At 42.2% G+C, this 20,022-nt stretch overlaps 1 protein-coding gene across 4 annotated transcripts; it reads left to right on the plus strand.

The window, feature by feature from the left end:
- Nucleotides 1-42: 42 nt before the first annotated feature.
- Nucleotides 43-15,586, plus strand: ocrl (OCRL inositol polyphosphate-5-phosphatase). 4 transcript variants are annotated; one of them, XM_078788464.1, is made up of 24 exons: nt 43-448; nt 1,247-1,326; nt 2,955-3,046; nt 3,273-3,311; nt 3,550-3,663; nt 5,239-5,433; nt 6,257-6,500; nt 6,585-6,755; nt 6,946-7,047; nt 7,138-7,252; nt 7,960-8,076; nt 8,161-8,342; nt 8,831-8,942; nt 9,012-9,121; nt 9,278-9,413; nt 9,503-9,613; nt 10,111-10,276; nt 10,467-10,702; nt 11,329-11,352; nt 11,545-11,664; nt 11,767-11,851; nt 13,490-13,617; nt 13,687-13,798; nt 13,870-15,586. In XM_078788464.1, the coding sequence occupies exons 1-24, from the start codon at nt 407-409 to the stop codon at nt 13,992-13,994; spliced, it is 2,958 nt and encodes a 985-aa protein (XP_078644590.1). In that variant the 5' UTR covers nt 43-406; the 3' UTR covers nt 13,995-15,586. The 4 variants fall into 4 exon arrangements, with proteins under 4 accessions (XP_078644590.1, XP_078644593.1, XP_078644591.1 ...); XM_078788467.1 differs by having other exon boundaries at nt 5,239-5,370; XM_078788465.1 differs by lacking the exon at nt 11,329-11,352.
- The last annotated feature ends 4,436 nt before the right edge of the window (nt 15,587-20,022 follow it).

Below are 20,022 nucleotides of genomic sequence, written 5' to 3' on the forward strand. Positions count from 1 at the left end.
CGCATCAATAACGTATTGGCAACCGCAGTTCAACAACAAGAAGAAGCCGATTGGGCGAAGGAGGGAGTGAGACAGGAATCCATTCCTTGAGTCCTTTCCCGAACCGAACAAGCTTCTTTTAGCCACTCTTAAGACCAAGGATGTTTGTTTAACCACCTTCTCAAATATAAACATTTTATCGCGATGGGCAGATTGGCGAACACTTTGAAATCAAGGCTCTGTTGAGTGTCCGAGCCGAACCAGTGACCACCGAGCAGCTGTCACCCCGGAAGGCCGCCGTTGCTGCTTGCCGCTTGCCTCACCTGGTGGGGATTTAACTTTCTCTCTTTTCCGAACGCATGGAGAGAACTAACACGTAGCGGACCCGGTTCCAGCCTCTGGTAAAACTTACTGTCATCCGGTAAGAATGGATTCCTCCTTGGGGATCGGCAACGAGGAGTGCTTGGCAATATCCTTAAAAAATACATTCGCCTTTACAGTTAGTGAGTTAGCTTCTTGTCTTAACATAGCATGGACTGCTGCTGTGTGGATTTTCCGGCCATGTAACATAACTAATGCGAATACGTGAAATACTTCCTATGTACTTAATAATAATAATATTAATGCATGATATATATGACTGTGTTCAGTGCTGATATATATGTCCATATATAAATTACTAGTTAATGTTACTAAATAGTTTGACCTGCTGCTAACCATCTCTAGACATGCAGTGTATCATTTCTTCCGCTAGGGGGCTGTCAACCAAAACAGTGTTGTTATTATTATATTATAATGTGTTAATTTGGTGGCGTTGACTAGTTCTTCGCTCATAAACATAAACATTTAGTCTTAACATTAGTGTGTGTCAGACGCATATGTTATACTGTTACAGAAAACGATAGTGTAATTGCCTTGGTTGTATTTTGATGAGGATAAACTTATGACCCAGTGTCAAATCAAGCCATTGTTTTGATTGAGACCCCCAAGTGTAAAAAAATCTAATCACTTTCTGTGTTTAAAACAACAACCTCTGTTGTTATGTTTGACATTAACTCACTAACCACATCAACTGTTTTTGCCATCGTGTTACATATGTATTTTTTCCTCTCTCTGTCTTATTGATTATTAATGAAGCATGACCTCTTGTGTCTGCAGTCCCAAAACACATTTAAAACCACACACAAATAGCAAAGTACTGTGATATCTAGGGGTCTGTTTCGTCTGCCATGTTTGGTGACAATAGTTCCTTGATTATGCTGCTCACACTGTAAGAGGTCTGGAGCTGAGGGCGGACCAGAAGGAGCCCAGACTGCTGTCACTAATTGAACGCGGTGGCGAGTTTATGTAAGTAGTGGCTCTAAACCTTAGACTCACATTGTCCGATGGTCTTTAAACCCCAAAATGTATTTGTCTTGTTTAAAAATCTAAAAATATCAAGGGTAGATTTCACCTATAGATGAAGAGCAGGATCCATAGCGTATAAAATTAATACAAAAACAAAAAGTCCCAAACATTGCCACATACTACCCACTGGGGATTACGCTGTTTTTACATTATTATTATGCAACCCCGTGTAAATTGAACCACTATTTGTCTCAAGCAATTACAGACACTTTTCTTTTTGCCCCCATATTTCATGCGCTGAACGCAAAGATGTATACAAAAGTTATGCAAGTTATGAGTTATGCACACATCAAACCGCTGACCATTAGACAGCAAAATTAGTGCACAATTAAAATGATTGCCTTAGGATGGCCACAATAAAAGGCCACTGCAAATTCTGCAGTTTAACTGTTGGTGGTCACACCACTGACTGGTTTATAATCACTTGCTGATTTATGTTATTGTTGTAAAGGCATGAAAAAAACAACCTGTCCACAAATGTCTGGACTTTGCTGTCCAAATATTAACAGCAAATGATTTTCGTCTTTAATTACAAACTGTTGTTAAATTTACAGTGCCAGTGGAATGTTTGGACGTATTTACCCACTGCTATAAATGACGTGTGTTCAAACATTTGACTGCTACTGTATATTGTGGGGTGAAATAGTTTTCTATGGTGTGACCTTGTGCGTGGAAGCCGCAGGTTGTGGCTGCCTTGCTCTGCCATGCACAAAGCAATTAGTCCCGCCAGCTGCCATCCACCTCCACTCATTATCTGGAATTCCAGCGCTCCATAACGAGACTCACATGGCGACACACGCTCCATGCTCAGCTAAACTGCACTCTCGTTGGAGCCTCAGCAGGGTGACATTTTTGCTGCACCTGAAATTGTATGATGCATAATCATCCGACAAAATAACACAAGAAGTGAATACAGTCTTTTTAGATGATTGTTTTTCAGGCTTCCTGAATGCTGCTATCATAGTCTCTTGGCCTCATTTCTAATTCCGTTAGCAACACCAGCCTCACAGATACCATATCTGCTGCTCGGGGTGTGTATGTTGCGGTAAACACATACTATAAACTTTTTGACTCATGGGCCGTAGTGAGGTGGTGCAAAAAAAAGAAACTATAATAGAACCAGGAAGTACAGTCTCAAAAATAAACATAACAAATAAGATGAGGCAGTAAAATGAGACCCTAAGTATTATTTAATTTGCCAAAACTACTTGGACCCGAAGACAGCTGGGATAGGCTCCAGCGCCCCCGTGACCCTTGTGAGGAAAAGCGGTAGAAAATGAATGAATGAATGTATTATTATCTATTGCTACAAAGAATTACAGAGCATTCTTGAAATGAGAGTATAAGACATTGCTGCATGTCTGCATGACGGTTTCACCAAATAAGAATAATCTACACTCTGCATGATGATTCCTAATACCCTTGAGTTCTGTGCATGATCATTTTAAACAAACAAGACCTCTGCACATGTTTGTAGTATGTACAATAATTTGCATATCTGTACATCTTGCAAACAAATAAGGAAGCTGATGATAAGCTAAGCAAATGTGTCTGCTGTTCTCATGCAGTCTGGGTGTGCTTGCCACCCCTGATGCTGTCGTAGCTCGTCCGGTGGCCCAGCTGTCCATACCCATCAATGGTAAATTTGAGATTGTGAAAGGTATGTCACTTTTTCATTCTTCTTGATTCTCCATGTGGATGAGATGGCTGAGTGGTTTATTGCTGACTTTGTGCTGGCTTCTCGCTGTCGTGCCACGTATTTGCATTCTTAGAGGGTCCTTTTGAAAATCAGCGTGCAGAAACAACTTCCTCCCATATCTCCTCCCAAAAGTGAACTTTGACCTGCGTGTGAGCATTGTTTAAGCTAATTTCTCTTTTCACTGCAGAGGCAGAGGAGGCTCTTCTGATTGACTTCTCTCTAGCTTGTGAGTACTTTATCTTACAAGACAACCAGTCTCTCGCTGTGGGAATGTACGCCAGCTGAGCTCTACAAGCGGTTTACATCTCTGTTTAGTAGCAGTCGTGGGTTTCCCGGACTCTCTGAAAGAATTCGGAATGGCTGGACTGTTGGAATCACCATGCTTTGTTTTTGGACACTCTACATTTCAAGCGGCAATCCTAAATGTGTTTCTCCCCCTTGTGTGTGTGTGTCTGTGTGTGTAGCTGGGCTCAGGATACGAATAAAAGGAGATAAAGCTCCAGAGCTCCTGTTAGAACTCCAGGATGATGAGCGCACTCAGACTTTCCTCACACAGGTGATAAGCGCTCAACAACAAGGTCAGTCCACGCTTTTTTATGTCGTGTCTTTTCTTTCTTTGTTTTTTAAGCCAGCTAGTTACTCGTCTAACATTTATTGACCAAGCGTAGATTGATGATTTCCTTTCTTCCTGTTTTCCTTCAACATGCTGTATTAAATCTTACACATGTGCTTTCACTGTCAATTCATAGTTTTTTGTGCTTATGAGACCTGTATGTGATTTGTTTTTCATGTCCGTGTGAACAGCACAATTTAGATTTTTTTCAAATGGGCCTCAGGCCTGTGGGTATAAATGCGATATGAATGCAATGCAACTGCAGTATGAACGGTCAGGTTGGATATTATTCTACCTATATGTCATTGAAAGGTGTGTATTTCCATGCCTACCGAGACTTTAAACATACTCACTGATGTAGGAAAAAACTCTTCTTCTCATTTGAAAATCATTTTTAAAGTGTCATCCAAGCGGCTCTCGTTACCTGCCACACACACCCTCCTCAGAGCAGATGGCAAATTCTCCCTCTTTCTTCTTAATCTGTCACACAGGATCATTTGGTTTAAAAAATATTCACCCCTGTTGCACCTTGAAATCGCCACAAACGCGCCACACACTGCAGCAATCTTCACTTCCGTAAACGCATGGAAATGAGATGGTGGGATGCACGTCACTTCCCGGTTGCTTTGTGCCACATTTTGTTTGGTAATATGAACAAGCATATGAAAATCCGATTTGAACAAGTCCCAACTAGGCATCATACCCTGCAGTGTGACCGTAGCGTCAGAGACATTTCATGCCTTTTTCTCTCTCATTACCAGATTTTGAACGCATCTTTGTCAGTAAGAAAGCGATTCAAATGTCTTTGTAGAGGATGACTCACTCATCATTTATTCATGTAGCCATTGTGTCAGGGATAATTACTTTCCTGAGCAACAGGGACATGTGTAGTCCAAGCAGGCAGGAAGTCATAATGACTCACACTCAACTTCAAATGACAACTTTTTTTTTTCTTTTGGCTTTTTCCTGATTAAGGAGTCGCCACAGCGGGTGTTATTTTGATCCGCATAGTGATTTGGCTTGAGCTCTTTATATTCTGGATGCCCTTCCTGACGCAGTCTTTTTAATTTCCTTATACTGTATGCTCATACCGTTGCACACACAAGTGATTGCCATATAATTTATAATAAGGTTTTTTGGTATTGGATGTCATTTGTACCAAGGTGGTGTTCAGTGAGTGATATATTGTACTGCTACACACCATCTGGTTTGTCTCCATAGTAACAATAATAAATATTGACCTATTTTGTTGAATTGATGCCATTTGTTTGATCTGCCGTGATTTATTATTTTTATGGCGACTACTTTCTTGATAATGCAACGAGGCAGTTCGGAATTTGTAATGTTAATGTATTCCCAGATTTCGGCAAAAATAATTTTGAAGAAACACAGGTCATCTTTTCACTTTTTCACTTAGTAGTACTGTAATAGAACAATAGGTTGTTGTGTTCATCCCATAGCACAGTGCTCCTCCAGGATACTGGATGGAAATACTAGCATAAGTCAGATTCAACATGCGATTCAATCTTTTGTTTCCCAGTTAAATTGAATTCCTCCACGCCCAAAGTGATGGATCCTGTTACACAAACATCCCAGAGGGGTACAGTCCCCATGCCACCCCAGAGAGGACACAGTGCTGCCAACTGTGTGGACTCTGGAGCCAACCTGCCCGGTACGACCAGTGCACTGCCCCCTACCCTCAATAGAAGCACATCCACACATCGAACTGATGCAGGTAATGTATGTGCTAAAGAAGGGGTCTCCAGCCTTTTTTCTTGTGAAAATGGCCAAGAGGTAGTCAGTTTTGTAACATTTATTTTCAGTATGCTTGTTGGACCAGAATGTTAACAAAATGTTGATATCCACAACTCACATTTTCTATTTCTATTTTATTTATGTATTTCTAGTGTTCTCACATTATTTTTTATTTTATTTTTATTTTTTGCGTATCCCGTCCAGCCATTGGGGCAGATAGTATTGTTGATCTAAATGCCCTTACATGCTAAACAGATTTGCTCTGTCAGGAAAGGTGTAAGCTACAACTTCCCTGTACTATGACATTTTATTTGCCGTTGATATTTTTGTTATGCGAATTTGGAGCGGCCGGACCGGACCAGGGAGAAACACAGAAAAGAAGAAGAAGAGAAACTGGGAGGTGGGGCGGGGGGACAGTAGAGAGAGAGAGACAAAAACAGCAGCAACAACAATTTCCATGAATAAATGAACAGGACTGCATGAGTTAAATGTCAATGATGGCTAAGGGTCACAATGGAGATGATATCAGTGAAATGAAACAGTCCAACTTACCAGTAGCAATAGTAACGATGAAGACATGAACCGTGATAGTAAACACAATTACAGCCATACAGGTACAGTAATTAAAATCTCACTGCTAGACATCATTATTACTGTAATAATAGCATACCAATAGCATATAGACATCAGGGATAAGATGGTAGATTGTGTAGAGATTGTGCAAAAATGTATTCATATGTGTGAATGTGTGTTCTCACATTATGAACTGAAAACCTTACTACTTATTTGCTTTCACCATCCAGCTCAGTCACTTGCCTCAGACTTTGGCTTTGAGGACAACTTCAATCACACCTTGAAGGTGGAGGAGAAGAAGAACCACCAGAACAGGATAGTGGCCTCAAGGGATCCTCCACCTGTCCCTCCTCTTCCTCCCCGCAAAGCCTCCTTCACACCGTCTTATCAGCTGCCTGCTACCCCCCTTCCTAAAGAAAGAGTTGTCTCCTCTCAAGCCAAAGACAACTCATCCAGTGGCGTCAGCAGACCAGAGTAAGCCAGCCTGCCTTTCCCACACCTTTCACTTGGGAAAGATGCTGAATTGGTTATTTATTGTTTCTTTCTCAAATCCTGCAGTAGTTTTCAATCGAGCTTTGAGCGAGACAGGCCACCATCTTGGTGCGACAGTCCCACCACAAACACGATGAGGCAAGCCATGTTCTCCAGCCAAGCGGGACAGAGAGAATACCTCATCAAACACCGCCTGGGAAAGAAGGAAAACGAATACGTGGACATCCAGAACTTCAGGTGGCAACACTTCCTTTCTGTTTGACAGTTCCCGCCAGGGTACAGCCATGTTTTTGACGTTTATGTATTAGAATGCATGATAAAAATCCAGAAGATGTCCGCTCCTGACCATGGATTTCTTGTTGAAGCCACTTTTTACTGCCACCACTTTCTGCAAAGTGAAAACAAATGCTCTCTATTGTTTCTCCAGGTTCTTCACTGGTACGTGGAATGTGAATGGGCAGTCTCCAGACAGCAGCCTTGAGTCGTGGCTGTCTTGTGACGCAGAGCCCCCGGATATGTATGCCGTGGGGTCAGTGCTGATTGTTAAGTTGTTTCGACATGTCATTTATACAGGCTCTGCTTTTTCTAACCAACTTGTGTTTGTTCCTCAATTATTCAGTTTCCAAGAATTGGACCTGAGCACTGAAGCTTTCTTCTACATGGACTCCTCCAAGGAGCAACTGTGGGTGGAGGCCGTTGAGAGAGGCCTACACCCTAAAGCACAATATAAGAGGGTGAGTGGATGAGGTCATTTATTTAACTACGCTGCTCATAAAAATAAAGTGAATGACAAAGGCACACGACCTAGATTTCTCCAAGTACTACACTCCGTGCACAATTTTAGTGTGTAGTTTGCAGTTCAACATCCACCTGGTCTTGTACATTTTGATCATATCATATTTTGAATGGTTAGTGGGTGTAAACATAGCTGTTGTAATGAAGGAGGTTGTGGCCTGAGGAGATCAACATGCATGGCCAGCATTATGAAAGAGGAGCTAGTTAGGAGCTAGTTATAACTCTTCAGCACCCAAACCTACCGTTAGTTTTTAGAAGACACTCTCCCCAAGCAGAAAGTCCAGGAGACCGTGCAGGGCAGTGATCCAGTTCATGCATGGACCTTTTCTTCTGCATATCTTTAAGATATAGAGAAATAGTAATAATAACAACATGACCCCTTTCCTCACCTGACCAAAACCCTGATTGCGGCCATTTGTAACGCTCTGTAACACACTGCTGCCACCGTTTCACCTTCTACAAAGGAGTAGTCTGGGTTATTTCCCTCCTACAGCTTTCTCCACTGCTCCTGGTGTACTGACCTTGTCTCTTTGCATCACCTCTACATGCTTGACACTGTTTTGGGATATGATCACGTGTTCTAGTTATGTTTTTCAGCAGGCATGTTGTGAGCGCTGCCACTAATTTGTGAAATTCTTGCCATCAGGTTCGCATCATAAGACTGGTTGGCATGATGCTGGTGGTCTTTGTCAATAAGATACACAAGAATAATGTGAAAGAAGTGGCAGCAGAACACGTCGGGACAGGAATCATGGGCAAAATGGTACAGTCAGACGGATGAAAAAAAGCTTTCAAAGCTTCTGAATAAGCTGTCTTTTCTGTAGCTGAAATGTTTTTTCCTTGTCAGGGGAACAAAGGAGGGGTGGCTGTGAGGTTTGTGTTCCACAACACGAGCTTCTGTATTGTCAACTCGCACCTTGCGGCACATGTTGAAGACTTTGAGCGACGCAACCAGGACTACAAAGACATTTGTGCCCGCATGACCTTCCACCTACTGGACCACCCCCCTCTGAGTATTCACAAGCATGAGTGAGTTCCCTCAGGCTTTTTCATAGCCGTAGTGCCAATGTGGCACACACTTGTTAGTGTTATAGATGTCTCGGGATGTAATGGTACATACTCCGGGTGTCCGATACAACTTTTTCACTTCCAAAATGATACGCATTGCAGCCTTCAGTAACGGTCAATAGCAATATCAATTTGATACAATAATATTAAAAAAACTGTTTGGTCAAGTGATATTACAAAACAGAATAGCCAGAATAGCCAACATCATGTCTGCTTCTTGGTGAGCACACACCGTTGTTGTGTATGATGGATCATAACTGGAGCAGAGTCTGGAGTGGACTGCTTGAAACGGTCTTGATACCCTTTAATATAAGTGAAACTAAGTGGTGAGTGGGCACAATATAAAACTGTATTTCACAACAGAAATGTACCCAGAGCTGGACCATAAGAACAGAGAATGCATTGTAGTGAACTCCAACGTCAGTTTTCTTATGCTTTGTGTGTTATAGTGTAGTAATCTGGTTTGGAGATTTGAACTATCGCCTCTTCATGTATGACGCTGCTGAGGTCAAACACCTCATTTCCCAGAATGAGCTGAAAAAGCTTCAGGAGTTTGATCAGGTGAGCGTTTTGGGACGAGTAATTTTAAAGATGTGTCATGTAACATGTTTCACTTTCTCTGAAACACAGCTGAACATTCAGAGGCAGACCAAAAGAGCCTTCACTGACTTCATGGAAGGAGATATCAACTTCATCCCTACGTACAAGTACGATACCAGAACGGATCGTTGGGACTCAAGGTTGGTTGCATTTGGCTTGAATTTTCTGTTATTATTCCATCTGACAAAACCTTATCAGCACAACAGGCGTTTCCGTTCCGTCGTGATCGCTGCACAAACACGAGAGTCAGCGTGTCTGTATGATCATCCCTGAAACTCTTTCACTGTTTCCTCTAGCGGGAAATGTCGCGTTCCAGCGTGGTGTGACAGGATCCTGTGGCGGGGCAACAATGTCAAGCAGCTGAAGTACCGCAGTCACATGGAGCTGCAAACGAGTGACCACAAACCAGTCAGCTCCATCTTCAAGATAGGGGTAAGAAGGGGTAAAACACACAAAATTGAAAAACTTCCATCATCATTTCAGCAACACCACAAACATTTTGGGATGTGTGTGTGCAACAGGTTAAGGTGGTCAATGAGCAGCGCCACAAAAGGGTCTTTGAGGAGATTGTTCGTGCCATGGACAGAATGGAGAATGATTTTCTTCCATCAGTATCTCTCAGCAGGAGAGAGGTTAGGAAAAGTCACCTCCCATAGAACTGTACATGCACTCCACTACAACCATACATCCGTTTATTTTCCACCATACAGGTGGAATATGAGCAGTATAACCAGTTGTCCCTCTCCCCAGCATGGGCTTCCGGCCATTCCCAGGGTATAGAGCCATATAATCCCAACCAAACATGAGTGGAATACTACCTCCAATGGAATGTATCCATCCATTTCAGCTGTCATCCTTGGATGCAGCTACCCTCAATGTTGTTCTAGCTATGGTGATACACTTCACCTTGAGGCAAGGCAATCTCCCAGGTATCTAGAACTAGTTTAAAACACCTGGATCATCTTACCCGAGTCCACTGCTCGTCTGTCAACACTTCCAACCCCCCCTGCCTTTTACTGCAAGTGGTGGCTGCATTGTGCCAGTCAAGTCTTCCACCCACAGTACTTTCCAGCATCTAGCCTCCTCCAGTGTATTTAATTCAACTTCTTTTTTTATTCTCCCACTGCAGTTCACGTTTGAGAACGTGAAGTTCCGGCAGCTCGTGAGAGAGCGTTTACTCATAAAGAATGACGGGCAGGTCCCCTGTCACTTTGCTTTCATCCCTAAACTCAACGACTCACAGTACTGCAAGTCATGGCTCCGTGCCGAGCCAAGCGAGGGATTCTTGGAACCAAGTTAGTCCTTTTTTTATAATATAGCAGTTTATGTGTGGACATTTCATTGATCAATCATTAAGAATGTTGTTGAATATTGTGTGGAATTGATATCTTGAAGTATTTAAATCTAAATGAAGTGCCCTACTTGGCTGCAATTAATCTCTCACGGTTGGAAAAAACAAAAAAAAAATTGTTTTCATGTGAACAGATGAGACCCTGGAGATCTATCTGGAGGTCTACGTCAGTAAAGACTCAGTCACGCTGCTCAACTCCGGCGAGGACTCCATTGAAGACATCCTGGTGCTCCACCTGGACCGCGGCAAGGACTACTTCATCACCATTTCCGGCAACTACATGCCCAGCTGCTTTGGCACCTCGCTGGAGACCCTGTGTCGGATGAAGAAACCCATTAGAGAGATCCCTATCACCAAACTCATTGACTTGGTAAATAGATTCATAGTTGAAAGCATGCTTCTGAAACATAAACTTTCCTGGGGTGTAGCTCAGAGCCAAAGGCCAGTCCTGATACGAGGAGAGGACACGTGAGGGTTTGTTCACTCCCTCTGGGTAAATCTGGTCACACGAGGGGGTATTTTTGGAAACTGCTCCAGCATGTATTTTTGGAGCAAAGTGAACAAGGAAGTAGCAAGAATACAGAAATAAGAGAAAGAACTGCTAACGTTACCATACTCATGATACTTTACAAACCCCGGTGGTTATTGCTGGTGTAGAACCTGCACACGGCAACCATGTGAAATGACACAGCAGTTAATGAATAGAGCTGTTAACTGAAGCTTTTACGGTATTAAAATATTAGCCTGTATGTATTGCTATGGTATTTAGTAGTAATTTGCACGACAATGACATCTTCCATTCCATTTCTATTTTTCTGCCGGATGTTTGGATGCAATGATTAAGCCGATCTATTCTATCTCAATCTAGTTTTCTTGATTCTGATGCTCAGTGCCATCTTTTCTCTTCTTTTGCTTCCTTTCATCGCCTCTCCTTGCCTTCTTTGATCATTCTTTTCCCATTCTGCACTTCTGGTTACGGGCTGACTTCTACCTCAGGGCGAGGACAGCTTCACAGAGAAGGTAACATCTTCTTGCTCATATCCCCAGGACATTTCTATCACCTTTTGTAGCAGCTTGTTTCTGTTGGGGGATTCATTTGCTGAATACAAATATTCTATTGAAAGAGTCCCAAGTCTGCATCCTGAAAAAATGAGCTATTATAAATAAATGCTGAGTGTGTCTCAAAGTATGAATGTGCTGTCACTGCCCCAGGAACGGTCAAAGATGAACTTCCTAATGGGAGATGGTACAAGCACAGAGGACAAACCTCTGAAAATCCCTAAGGAGGTGTGGATCCTAGTCAACCATCTTTTCACCAAGGCTTGTGATCAGGTGAGATGCTAGTGTGTGTAAATGTACACACTAAACAGCAAGGACAAATATGCACTTTTACAGTTGATATATTGTTCATTGTTTGCACTGCCTGTCCCTCAGGAGGACCTGTTCCAAACGCCAGGATTAAAGGAGGAGCTCCAGGCCATCATTGACAGTCTGGACACCAGCATCCCAGACACCATCCGTATCCTTATTCATGTTAACACTTTTCAATTTCACTAAAAGCACTTTTCCCACACCAAGGCTAATGTTAGGCAAACACGCTGTCAATCCACTATGGTGGGACTTTGAAAAGGATCTTTCATATAAACGGTTAACATTCAATGTTTATTCCACTACATAGCCTAGCCCAGGGTTTCACAGCATTTATTCAGCCAAGGTGGAAATTAGTCTTATGAATGGCAACAGGTAGATACCCAGGTTATGCACCTCCTGTCATCTAATGGAAGAGCATCTAAGTGTTCTGCCTCTTACTGTGTGTTGCTGGCATTGATAGTTTGCCCATCAGTCACAAGCCATATGTCAGACATGAACACACATTTTTTCTGTTTTCTCAGCGTTCTAAATATTGAAAAACTGCTAACATCATAATAATAATCACACACCAGCAAATACAAATAGACGGTGTGAACAGCGTTTAAAGGGTGAAGGAAAATACATTTCTGGGGACCACAATAGATGAAAATATGAGCTAGAAAACTCATATTCCAAATATACAACATAAGGTGGCCAGAAATATTTCAATATTGAACAAAGCAAAATTTGTTCTCAATCAGAAATCACTCCACACTCTTTATTGCTCTCTGGTTCTACCATATCTTACTTATTGTGGGGAAATATGGGCTAATAACTATAAAAGCAATCTTCACTGGCTAAATGTACTGCAAAAAAGGTCAGTAAGGATAATTCATAATGCCGCCTACAGAGAACATACTAACTCCTTATTTCTAAAATCACAAATACTTCAACTTGCTGATAAAGTTCATCTTCAAACAGCTAAAATAATGCATAAGGCTAAAAATAAGCAATTAGCTGAAAATGTCATCCAATACTTCTGTACAAGAGAGGAGAAATGTGATCTCAAGGAAGAAGTACGTTTGAAACACTTTAAAACTTTACGTTATGCTAGCCATAGCATTTCAGTATGTGGAATCAAACTATGGAATGGATTGAGTAAGGAAATCAAACAATGCACAACGATGAGCCAATTCAAGAAACAATACAAGCAGTTGATGTTTGCTAAATACAAGGATGAAGAGTCTTGAACCAGTCATGATGTGCTATATATATCACTATATTGACACTTACTATGGTACACATAATGTCATTATATGGTACCTTGTACTTTGGTACGAGGTACATTATTAAAAAAAAAAAACCAAACAAACAAAAAATAACTTAAATTGTATTATGGAAAGCAGGAAGTGAACAAATGTAACAGTTACTGATTGTAAAAGTACCAGATGGAGGGGTAGGATTTAATAAGCTTTGCTTCTTCCTACTCCTTTTGGACATGTGGAACTGGGAACTGATTATGGGATGCACTCAATTGGAATCGGATGCATGTTCAAGTGAAATAAAACCATTACCATTACCATTACCATTACCATTACCATTACCATATAATAATGCAATGTAATGCGATTCAGCTATTCTGCCTATAAGGCCTTCTATTAAAACACCTTTAACAACATTGTATCGTTTTATATCCATGCTATGACCATGTAGTAGCATGATAATATGTAAAGCAACAAATGCGGGACAATAGTCGAGCACAACTGGCTTAGCCGATGTTCTGCTTCTTTGACACTTTTTATGTAAGCTGGCTGCAACCACTCTGTGGCAGAGGCTCTACTGATCTTCTTAGAGGCCTTGCCAGAGCCGGTCGTGTGCTACGAGCTCTACCAACGCTGCCTGGACTGTGCCCATGACAGCCGCCTATGCAAACAGGTGTCTATGCAAACACACTGTTGTGTGTCACAGGTGTGTCATGCATTTATTTATTCTGCCGGTTGACAGTTGATCTCCCAGCTGCCCCGAGCACACCGTAACGTGTTCCGCTACTTGATGGCTTTCCTGAAGGAGCTGCTGAAGCACGCGCACAACAACAACCTAACAGCCGGCCTCATTGGTATAACACGCTCTGAAAGTCATACACTTCAACAACTTTAGTGCTTAATTTTTCATCATTCATCCTTTCAGCCACCCTCTTTGCCAGCCTTCTTATCCGACCTCCTCCCAGCATGGCGAGCCGGCAGACAGCCCATGACCGGCAGAAAGCCATCGACTTTGTTCTGGGTTTCCTGATGGCGGGAGATGAAGAGTAACTCAACGTGGCATGCATCCCTCTTGGTTTGTTACAGTGTCTCCATAGGAGCCAAAGAAGACATTTTTCATCCGTTGGAAACTGTTCACATACTCATGTTCGAGATCCCCAAGGTCCTTGTTGGCCTGCATTTGACCTTTAATGCTTTTACCAAGTGTTCATACACAAACCAATTTGGCCACTTGGCTGGATTTCCAAGCACTTTGGAGCGCTGTAAGGCGGCAAGGACCTGCGCCTCCAGACCAGATTTGTCGTCCTTCCTCTCCAACCCAGAATGAACTCAATCTGCACCAAAGAGAGCGGCGCAGATGTGCAAACACTATGTGTCATTGGGTTATTTTTCTAGTTGACCTCTCATAGAAGTCTTTACTTTTGATCAATTGTCTGTTTTAGTTGAAGGGGTTCAGACACCTGCGAGATCTACCTACCGTATGAATGCATTTCCATTTCAACATGGCTGTTTGCACCAGATGACATAGAGCAGTGTTTCCCAGCCTTTACGGAGCCAAAGCACACATTTTACACTAGAAAAGTCTCATTGCAAACCAAGCAAAGATCTTGCGTGAATGGCAGCAGTTGGATAAGCAGGTTAATTATGTTCTGCCACCTAGTGGAAAAGCATTGAATTGCTCTGCCGGTCACCACACATCACTGGCATAGATATTGTAAATAAACAAACGTTATGTCTAGTAAATAGTTATTTTTTGACCAATTCATTGAAATTGGAATGGAATATGATGGTGTGCTGCAGCCCATTGGTTGAGAATCACTGACGCAGACAACATTTGCTCTTGAATGTTGTTCTGTGTTTTGTTTTTTGTTTTTTTTGGGAGCCTCACATCAAGTTTGTCCTGTTCCTCCGGTCTTTTAATTGATACACCGACTTCCTGCTTCAACAGTACAACCTGCTGTCCTCAAGGCTGTAGATAGTGAATGTTGATCTTTGGTGTGGTCCTTTGCTGTCACCAATGGTACTATCTTTATTGGGGGTCTTTTGTTCAGACACCTCATCTAAACACTCCTATGAGTTATAGTTTTGCCTTCCTGCCAGTCTGACACAGTTTCTGTGAGAATGATGCAACATATTTGGGATCAGGTTTTGCAAGGTTACTTTGGTGGTTGCAGGATGTGTTTTACTTTTGTGCTATATTTCATATGCCAATCAGAGTTGCATGAATGGAAAAACACGTCCTTTCACGATTGGTCTGCTTGTAAGTCCTCATTCATGCTGATACAGTTTTTGCCTTGTGATGCTCACTGTACCTTCATCTTAAATGTGAGCACATGATGCAACTGCTGACAATCACGCACGCAGGCCTTATGGTGCTCTGTTTTTTGTTTTTGTTCACGTTCAGCTTAATGCAACTCACAGCCTGTTCTACTCCTCATTTTCTGCTCTTGTGCTTTATAAATTCCACAATCTCGCCTGAAATCCAAACCTCAGTGCTGTCCCAAGCCAGTGAATCAACTGTATTTATGTGAATTCTAGTGCAGACACACAAGTGGTCACCATGTGCTCCTTAATGAAGGTACCCCTTTTCAGCTTCTTTTACTTTTTAATTTATTTAACGGAAATAAAAACATTTAAATGTCCTGCACCTTCTTCTGCAACTCAGTGCTACCTCAGATGGTCTCTTCATTTTACTAACAGAATAAGATGATGCTTTATTTTTACTCATTGCAGCATCCTAACCGCCACCATGGCCCCACCTTAACGCTTGTGTTGCCCTACTGGCAGTTGGAGGAGGACGAGTGTACACCTCCATGAGGTCAGTGCCCAACCAAACCTCGCAAGCACTCTAGTAATGAAGTTTTCAAATGACATTAAATTAGTGGCAAAATCTGTCTACATAAAAACCATCATCGTCACGCATAAAGACCACTCTGTAGAACGGCTGTTCCTCCACATTGAGAGGAGCCAGATGAGGAGGGAGGTGGTCTCCCTGGGGAGGTGTTCAGGGCACTTCTGAGTGGTAGGAGGCCTCGGGGAAGACCCAGGACATGTTGGAGAGACTATGTCTCTCAACTGTCCTAAGAACGCCCCATAACCCGCTGGAAGGAGCAGGACGAAGTAGCCAGGAAGAAGGAAATCTGGGCTTCCCTGCTTAGGCTGCTCCCTCCACACCCAACTTGGGATAAGCAGAAGATGATGGGGTTTTTATTTCGATAAACAGAATTACTGCTGTTTTTGCTGCTAATAATAGAGCCCTGTGTATAGCTGGATTCTGGAGCAGATGCCTTGGGTTGGAATCTCCACTAGTAAGTTGGTTAGGAAGGGCATCCGCAATATAAAAGCCAAAAATCAGTATGTGGATCAAAAAGATCCGCGGTGGTGACCCCGTAATCAGGGAAAAAGCAGAAAGAAACAAACATTACGGCTAATAATGATGTGCTGTTTTTATTAAATGATTTTAAAAAGCTATTAGATATTTAAAAAATAGTTTATTGAATAGAAATGCAAAGATTAGATTGTGAAGCTTGGCAACATATCTTGCTCCTGATAGCAAGATCATGTCATGTATATGTTTTACTAACGTTCTAGCACCTACCAAGGGAGTACTATATACTATATACTATGTACTATGTGCCAAACATGCATCAGTGGCGCTGGGGCGTTTGGGATCTGGGCTTTCAGTGGGCCAATAGTGATGCACCATACAGGTGTTGGAGCCTGTTTCAGCTGTCTTTGGGCGAAAGGCGGGGTACACCCTGGACTGGTGGCCAGCCAATCACAGGGCACATATAGACAAACAACCATTCACACTCACATTCATACGATGGACAATTTGGAGTGGCCAATTAACCTAGCATGTTTTTGGAATGTGAGAGGAAACCCACGCATGCACGGGGAGAACATGCAAACTCCACACAGAGATGCCCGTGGGTGGAATCGAACTCTAGTCTGCTGTGAGGTCTGCGCGCTAACCACTCATCCGCCATGCCGCCAAAACCTGTTCAATGTACAGTAATTATTTCCAGTGCCATGCGACGATACACCTTCAGCACTAGGTGGCAGTGTTGTAAAGCAATATACCTCAGCATGGTGACGGCGGAAGTGCCATGCTGCTGCTGCCCACATGAGCGTGGTTGTGCCCCAGAGTCGGTGTCAAAGGGCATATTTGTGCCAGAGCACGCCCTCTTGCAGGCAGAGCCAAACATCGCATAGGCTTTTCATTTCTGGTCTTTGCAGCTGTTTGACCGAGTTCTCTGGTTGTGAATGAGAGACAGCTGCTTGGGTTCTGCTGGAAAATCATCAGGGAGTTTGATTCCATGTCTTGCTCCACAAACTTGAAGTGATGAAATAAGTTGTTTTTGGCTTGTGTCATACTGCTATTGCTTTTATAACATTCCAATGACGGATGAATCAATAGTTGTTATTCAACTTATAGTTAGGGTAGACGTTCTCCTCTCTGAGGCCTCCACCAGTGAACTCATTTTCTTAGTTCATGCCATCCTTGACTCTTCTTCACTGCACAGGAAGTGGATGCCGTGTGTGTGACGGTGTCACGTTTGGCACAGAAAAGAACATAAGGGAGGAGTGAGGAGCAGCTGGCTGAACAAGATGGTCGGAGAGAAAAAATGGCCGCACTGTGACAAAGCCATAAAAGTTCTCACAATACAAATCGACTTCCTGGAGTGGTAAAACAATGACATCGTCAAAGTGGTTATCTTCTTCTTACACTTGTAGAACAGTTATAAAAAGAAAAATAATAAATAAATAAATAAATAAATAAATAAATAAATAAATAAATAAATAAATAAATAAATAAATAAATAAATAAATAAATAAATACAAAATATATATATAATATATAAATTTTTCAAGCCAATAAAGATAACTTCTCAAGACTGATACCAATGCCGATAACGCTATTATTTTTAACCGTGTATATTTAACCATATTTGATATATGTATATATGGTGATGGCTGCACAGTGGAAAAAGTGGTTAGCACGCTAGGAGTTCGATTCCACCCTCAGACATCTCTGTGTGGAGTTTGCCGGTTTCCTCCCACATTCCAAAAACATGCTAGGTTAATTGGCCACTCCAAATTGTCCATAGGTATGAATGTGAGTGTGAATGGTTGTTTGTCTATATGTGCCCTGTGATTGGCTGGCCACCAGTCCAGGGTGTACCCCACCGCTCGCCCCAAGACAGCTGGGATAGGCTCCAGCACGCTCGTGACCCTCGTGAGGATAAGCGGTATAGAAAATCAATGAATGAATGAATGAATAAATATACGGTGGTGTGAAAAAGTGTTTGCCCCCTCCCTGATCTCTTCCCGTTTTGCATGTTTGTCGTTCTTAAATGTTTCAGATCATCAAACAAATTGAAATAGTAGTCAATGACAACACAACTTTTTATTATTAAGGGACAAAATCCAGACGTACATGGCAGTGTGTGAAAAAGTGATTGCCCCCTAAAGCTAATAACTGGTTGGGCCACCCTTAGCAGCAACAACTGCAATCAACTAATCCCTTGCAATGAGTCTCTTCCAGCGCTGTGGAGGAATTTTGGCAAACTCATCTTTGCAGCATTGTTGTCATTCAGCCACATTGGAGGCTTTTCCAGCATGAAGCACCTTTTTAAGGTCATGCCACAGCATCTAAATAGGGTTCAAGCAGGACTTTGATTAGGCCACTCCTAAGTCTTCATTTGGTTTTTTGTCAGCCATTCAGAGGTGGACCTGCTGGTGTGTTTTGGATCATTGTCCTGCTGCAGAACCATGCCATGAACAGATGGCCGGACAGTATAATTCATGGTTCCATTTATCACAGTAAGTCCTCCAGGTCCTGAAGCAGCAAAACAGCCATAGACCATCATACTACCACCGCCATATTTTACTGTTGTTATGATGTTCTTTTATTAAAATGCCGCGTTACTTTTATGCCAGATATGATGGGACGCACGCCTTGGACAAAGCAAAACTTTTGTCTTGTATTTTCACAAAGTATAGTTTTCCATTTATGGATACGGGCCCTCACTATGGCAGATGTTTTTACACTTTTAAAATGCTGCTGCTGTAGAAACAAGCCCCGGGCTTCATAGCGATGCTGGCATTTCAGATGGCTGATAAGGTTTGATGTGCTGAAAGGTAATGTTTTTTTTCCCCCATTGCTGAACAAAATGTTTCCTGAACAGTGTTGTTTGTTTACAAGTGAGTTTGCACACCCACCCACCCACAGAGCTAATAACTCACAGTATAGAGAAATATATTTTTTGTTTTAATATGGTTTCTGTAGGAGGACAAACATGACACAAACATTCTTAACGTTTTCCAATGCTGTAAAAATGTGTAGAGTAAATATTACATTTCAACATTTCTGTCAACGGAGATTGGCGTCATAGCCTGCGACACACATTTCTATCAGCAGGGCGGGATGCCAGACGGGTGGCTGGTGTAAACAAACCGGCAGCTGTGTGATGGGCCATGGATCTCAAAGGGAAAAAGAGAAAAATAACTGAGGAGAACAGAGGATTAAACGTTTCTTGGAGCCAATCATTTGCATTCATTGCATTCATCTTACATGCCCGATGTTGAGGAGCTGACCAGTCATGTCCGAAAACAGAAGTCACATTAAAGGGTAAGAACACAATCCTGTCATAGGCACATATTTCGTAACAAAATGGCTGTTTTTATTAAGTGATTTCTGATTTCCGTCATTATATATTTGGAATGACACTTAGGGATATTATTGTGTTTTGTTGCTCGGGTCCGAGTGTTACAGGCATTTGCCTTGGACAGCTATGTCGGGTGGCCTTGCATGAACTTTGAACCAGGAAGTTGGTCCGGTGTGAAATGCCCCGGGGCTGTTAATGTTAAAATAAATGTTAAAATAAAGTTGGTTGGAAGCAACAAGTGACGTTTTCCTTACTGCGGCTCGGAGCTGAATAAGACTGACAAGTTAACACGTTGGTTAGGTAGATACTTTAGTCATCTATCTACTTACCTACCTGACGAGTTAACACCAGGATAGCTACGTTGGTTAGGTAGATACTTTAGTCATCTATCTACTTACCTACCTGAC

Source organism: Doryrhamphus excisus, linkage group LG23 (assembly GCF_037039965.1).
Source record: "Doryrhamphus excisus strain RoL-2023G ecotype Guam linkage group LG23, RoL_Dexc_Guam_v1.1, whole genome shotgun sequence".
NCBI lineage: Eukaryota > Metazoa > Chordata > Actinopteri > Syngnathiformes > Syngnathidae > Doryrhamphus > Doryrhamphus excisus.

Bases quoted from the DNA above. Each gene is read 5' to 3' on its own strand.
- ocrl (XM_078788464.1), top strand. From the start codon at position 407: ATGGATTCCTCCTTGGGGATCGGCAACGAGGAGTGCTTGGCA. The intron at 3,047-3,272 runs GTATGTCACTTT...TTTTCACTGCAG, and splicing joins TAAATTTGAGATTGTGAAAG to AGGCAGAGGAGGCTCTTCTG. The intron at 3,664-5,238 runs GTCAGTCCACGC...TTTGTTTCCCAG, and splicing joins GATAAGCGCTCAACAACAAG to TTAAATTGAATTCCTCCACG.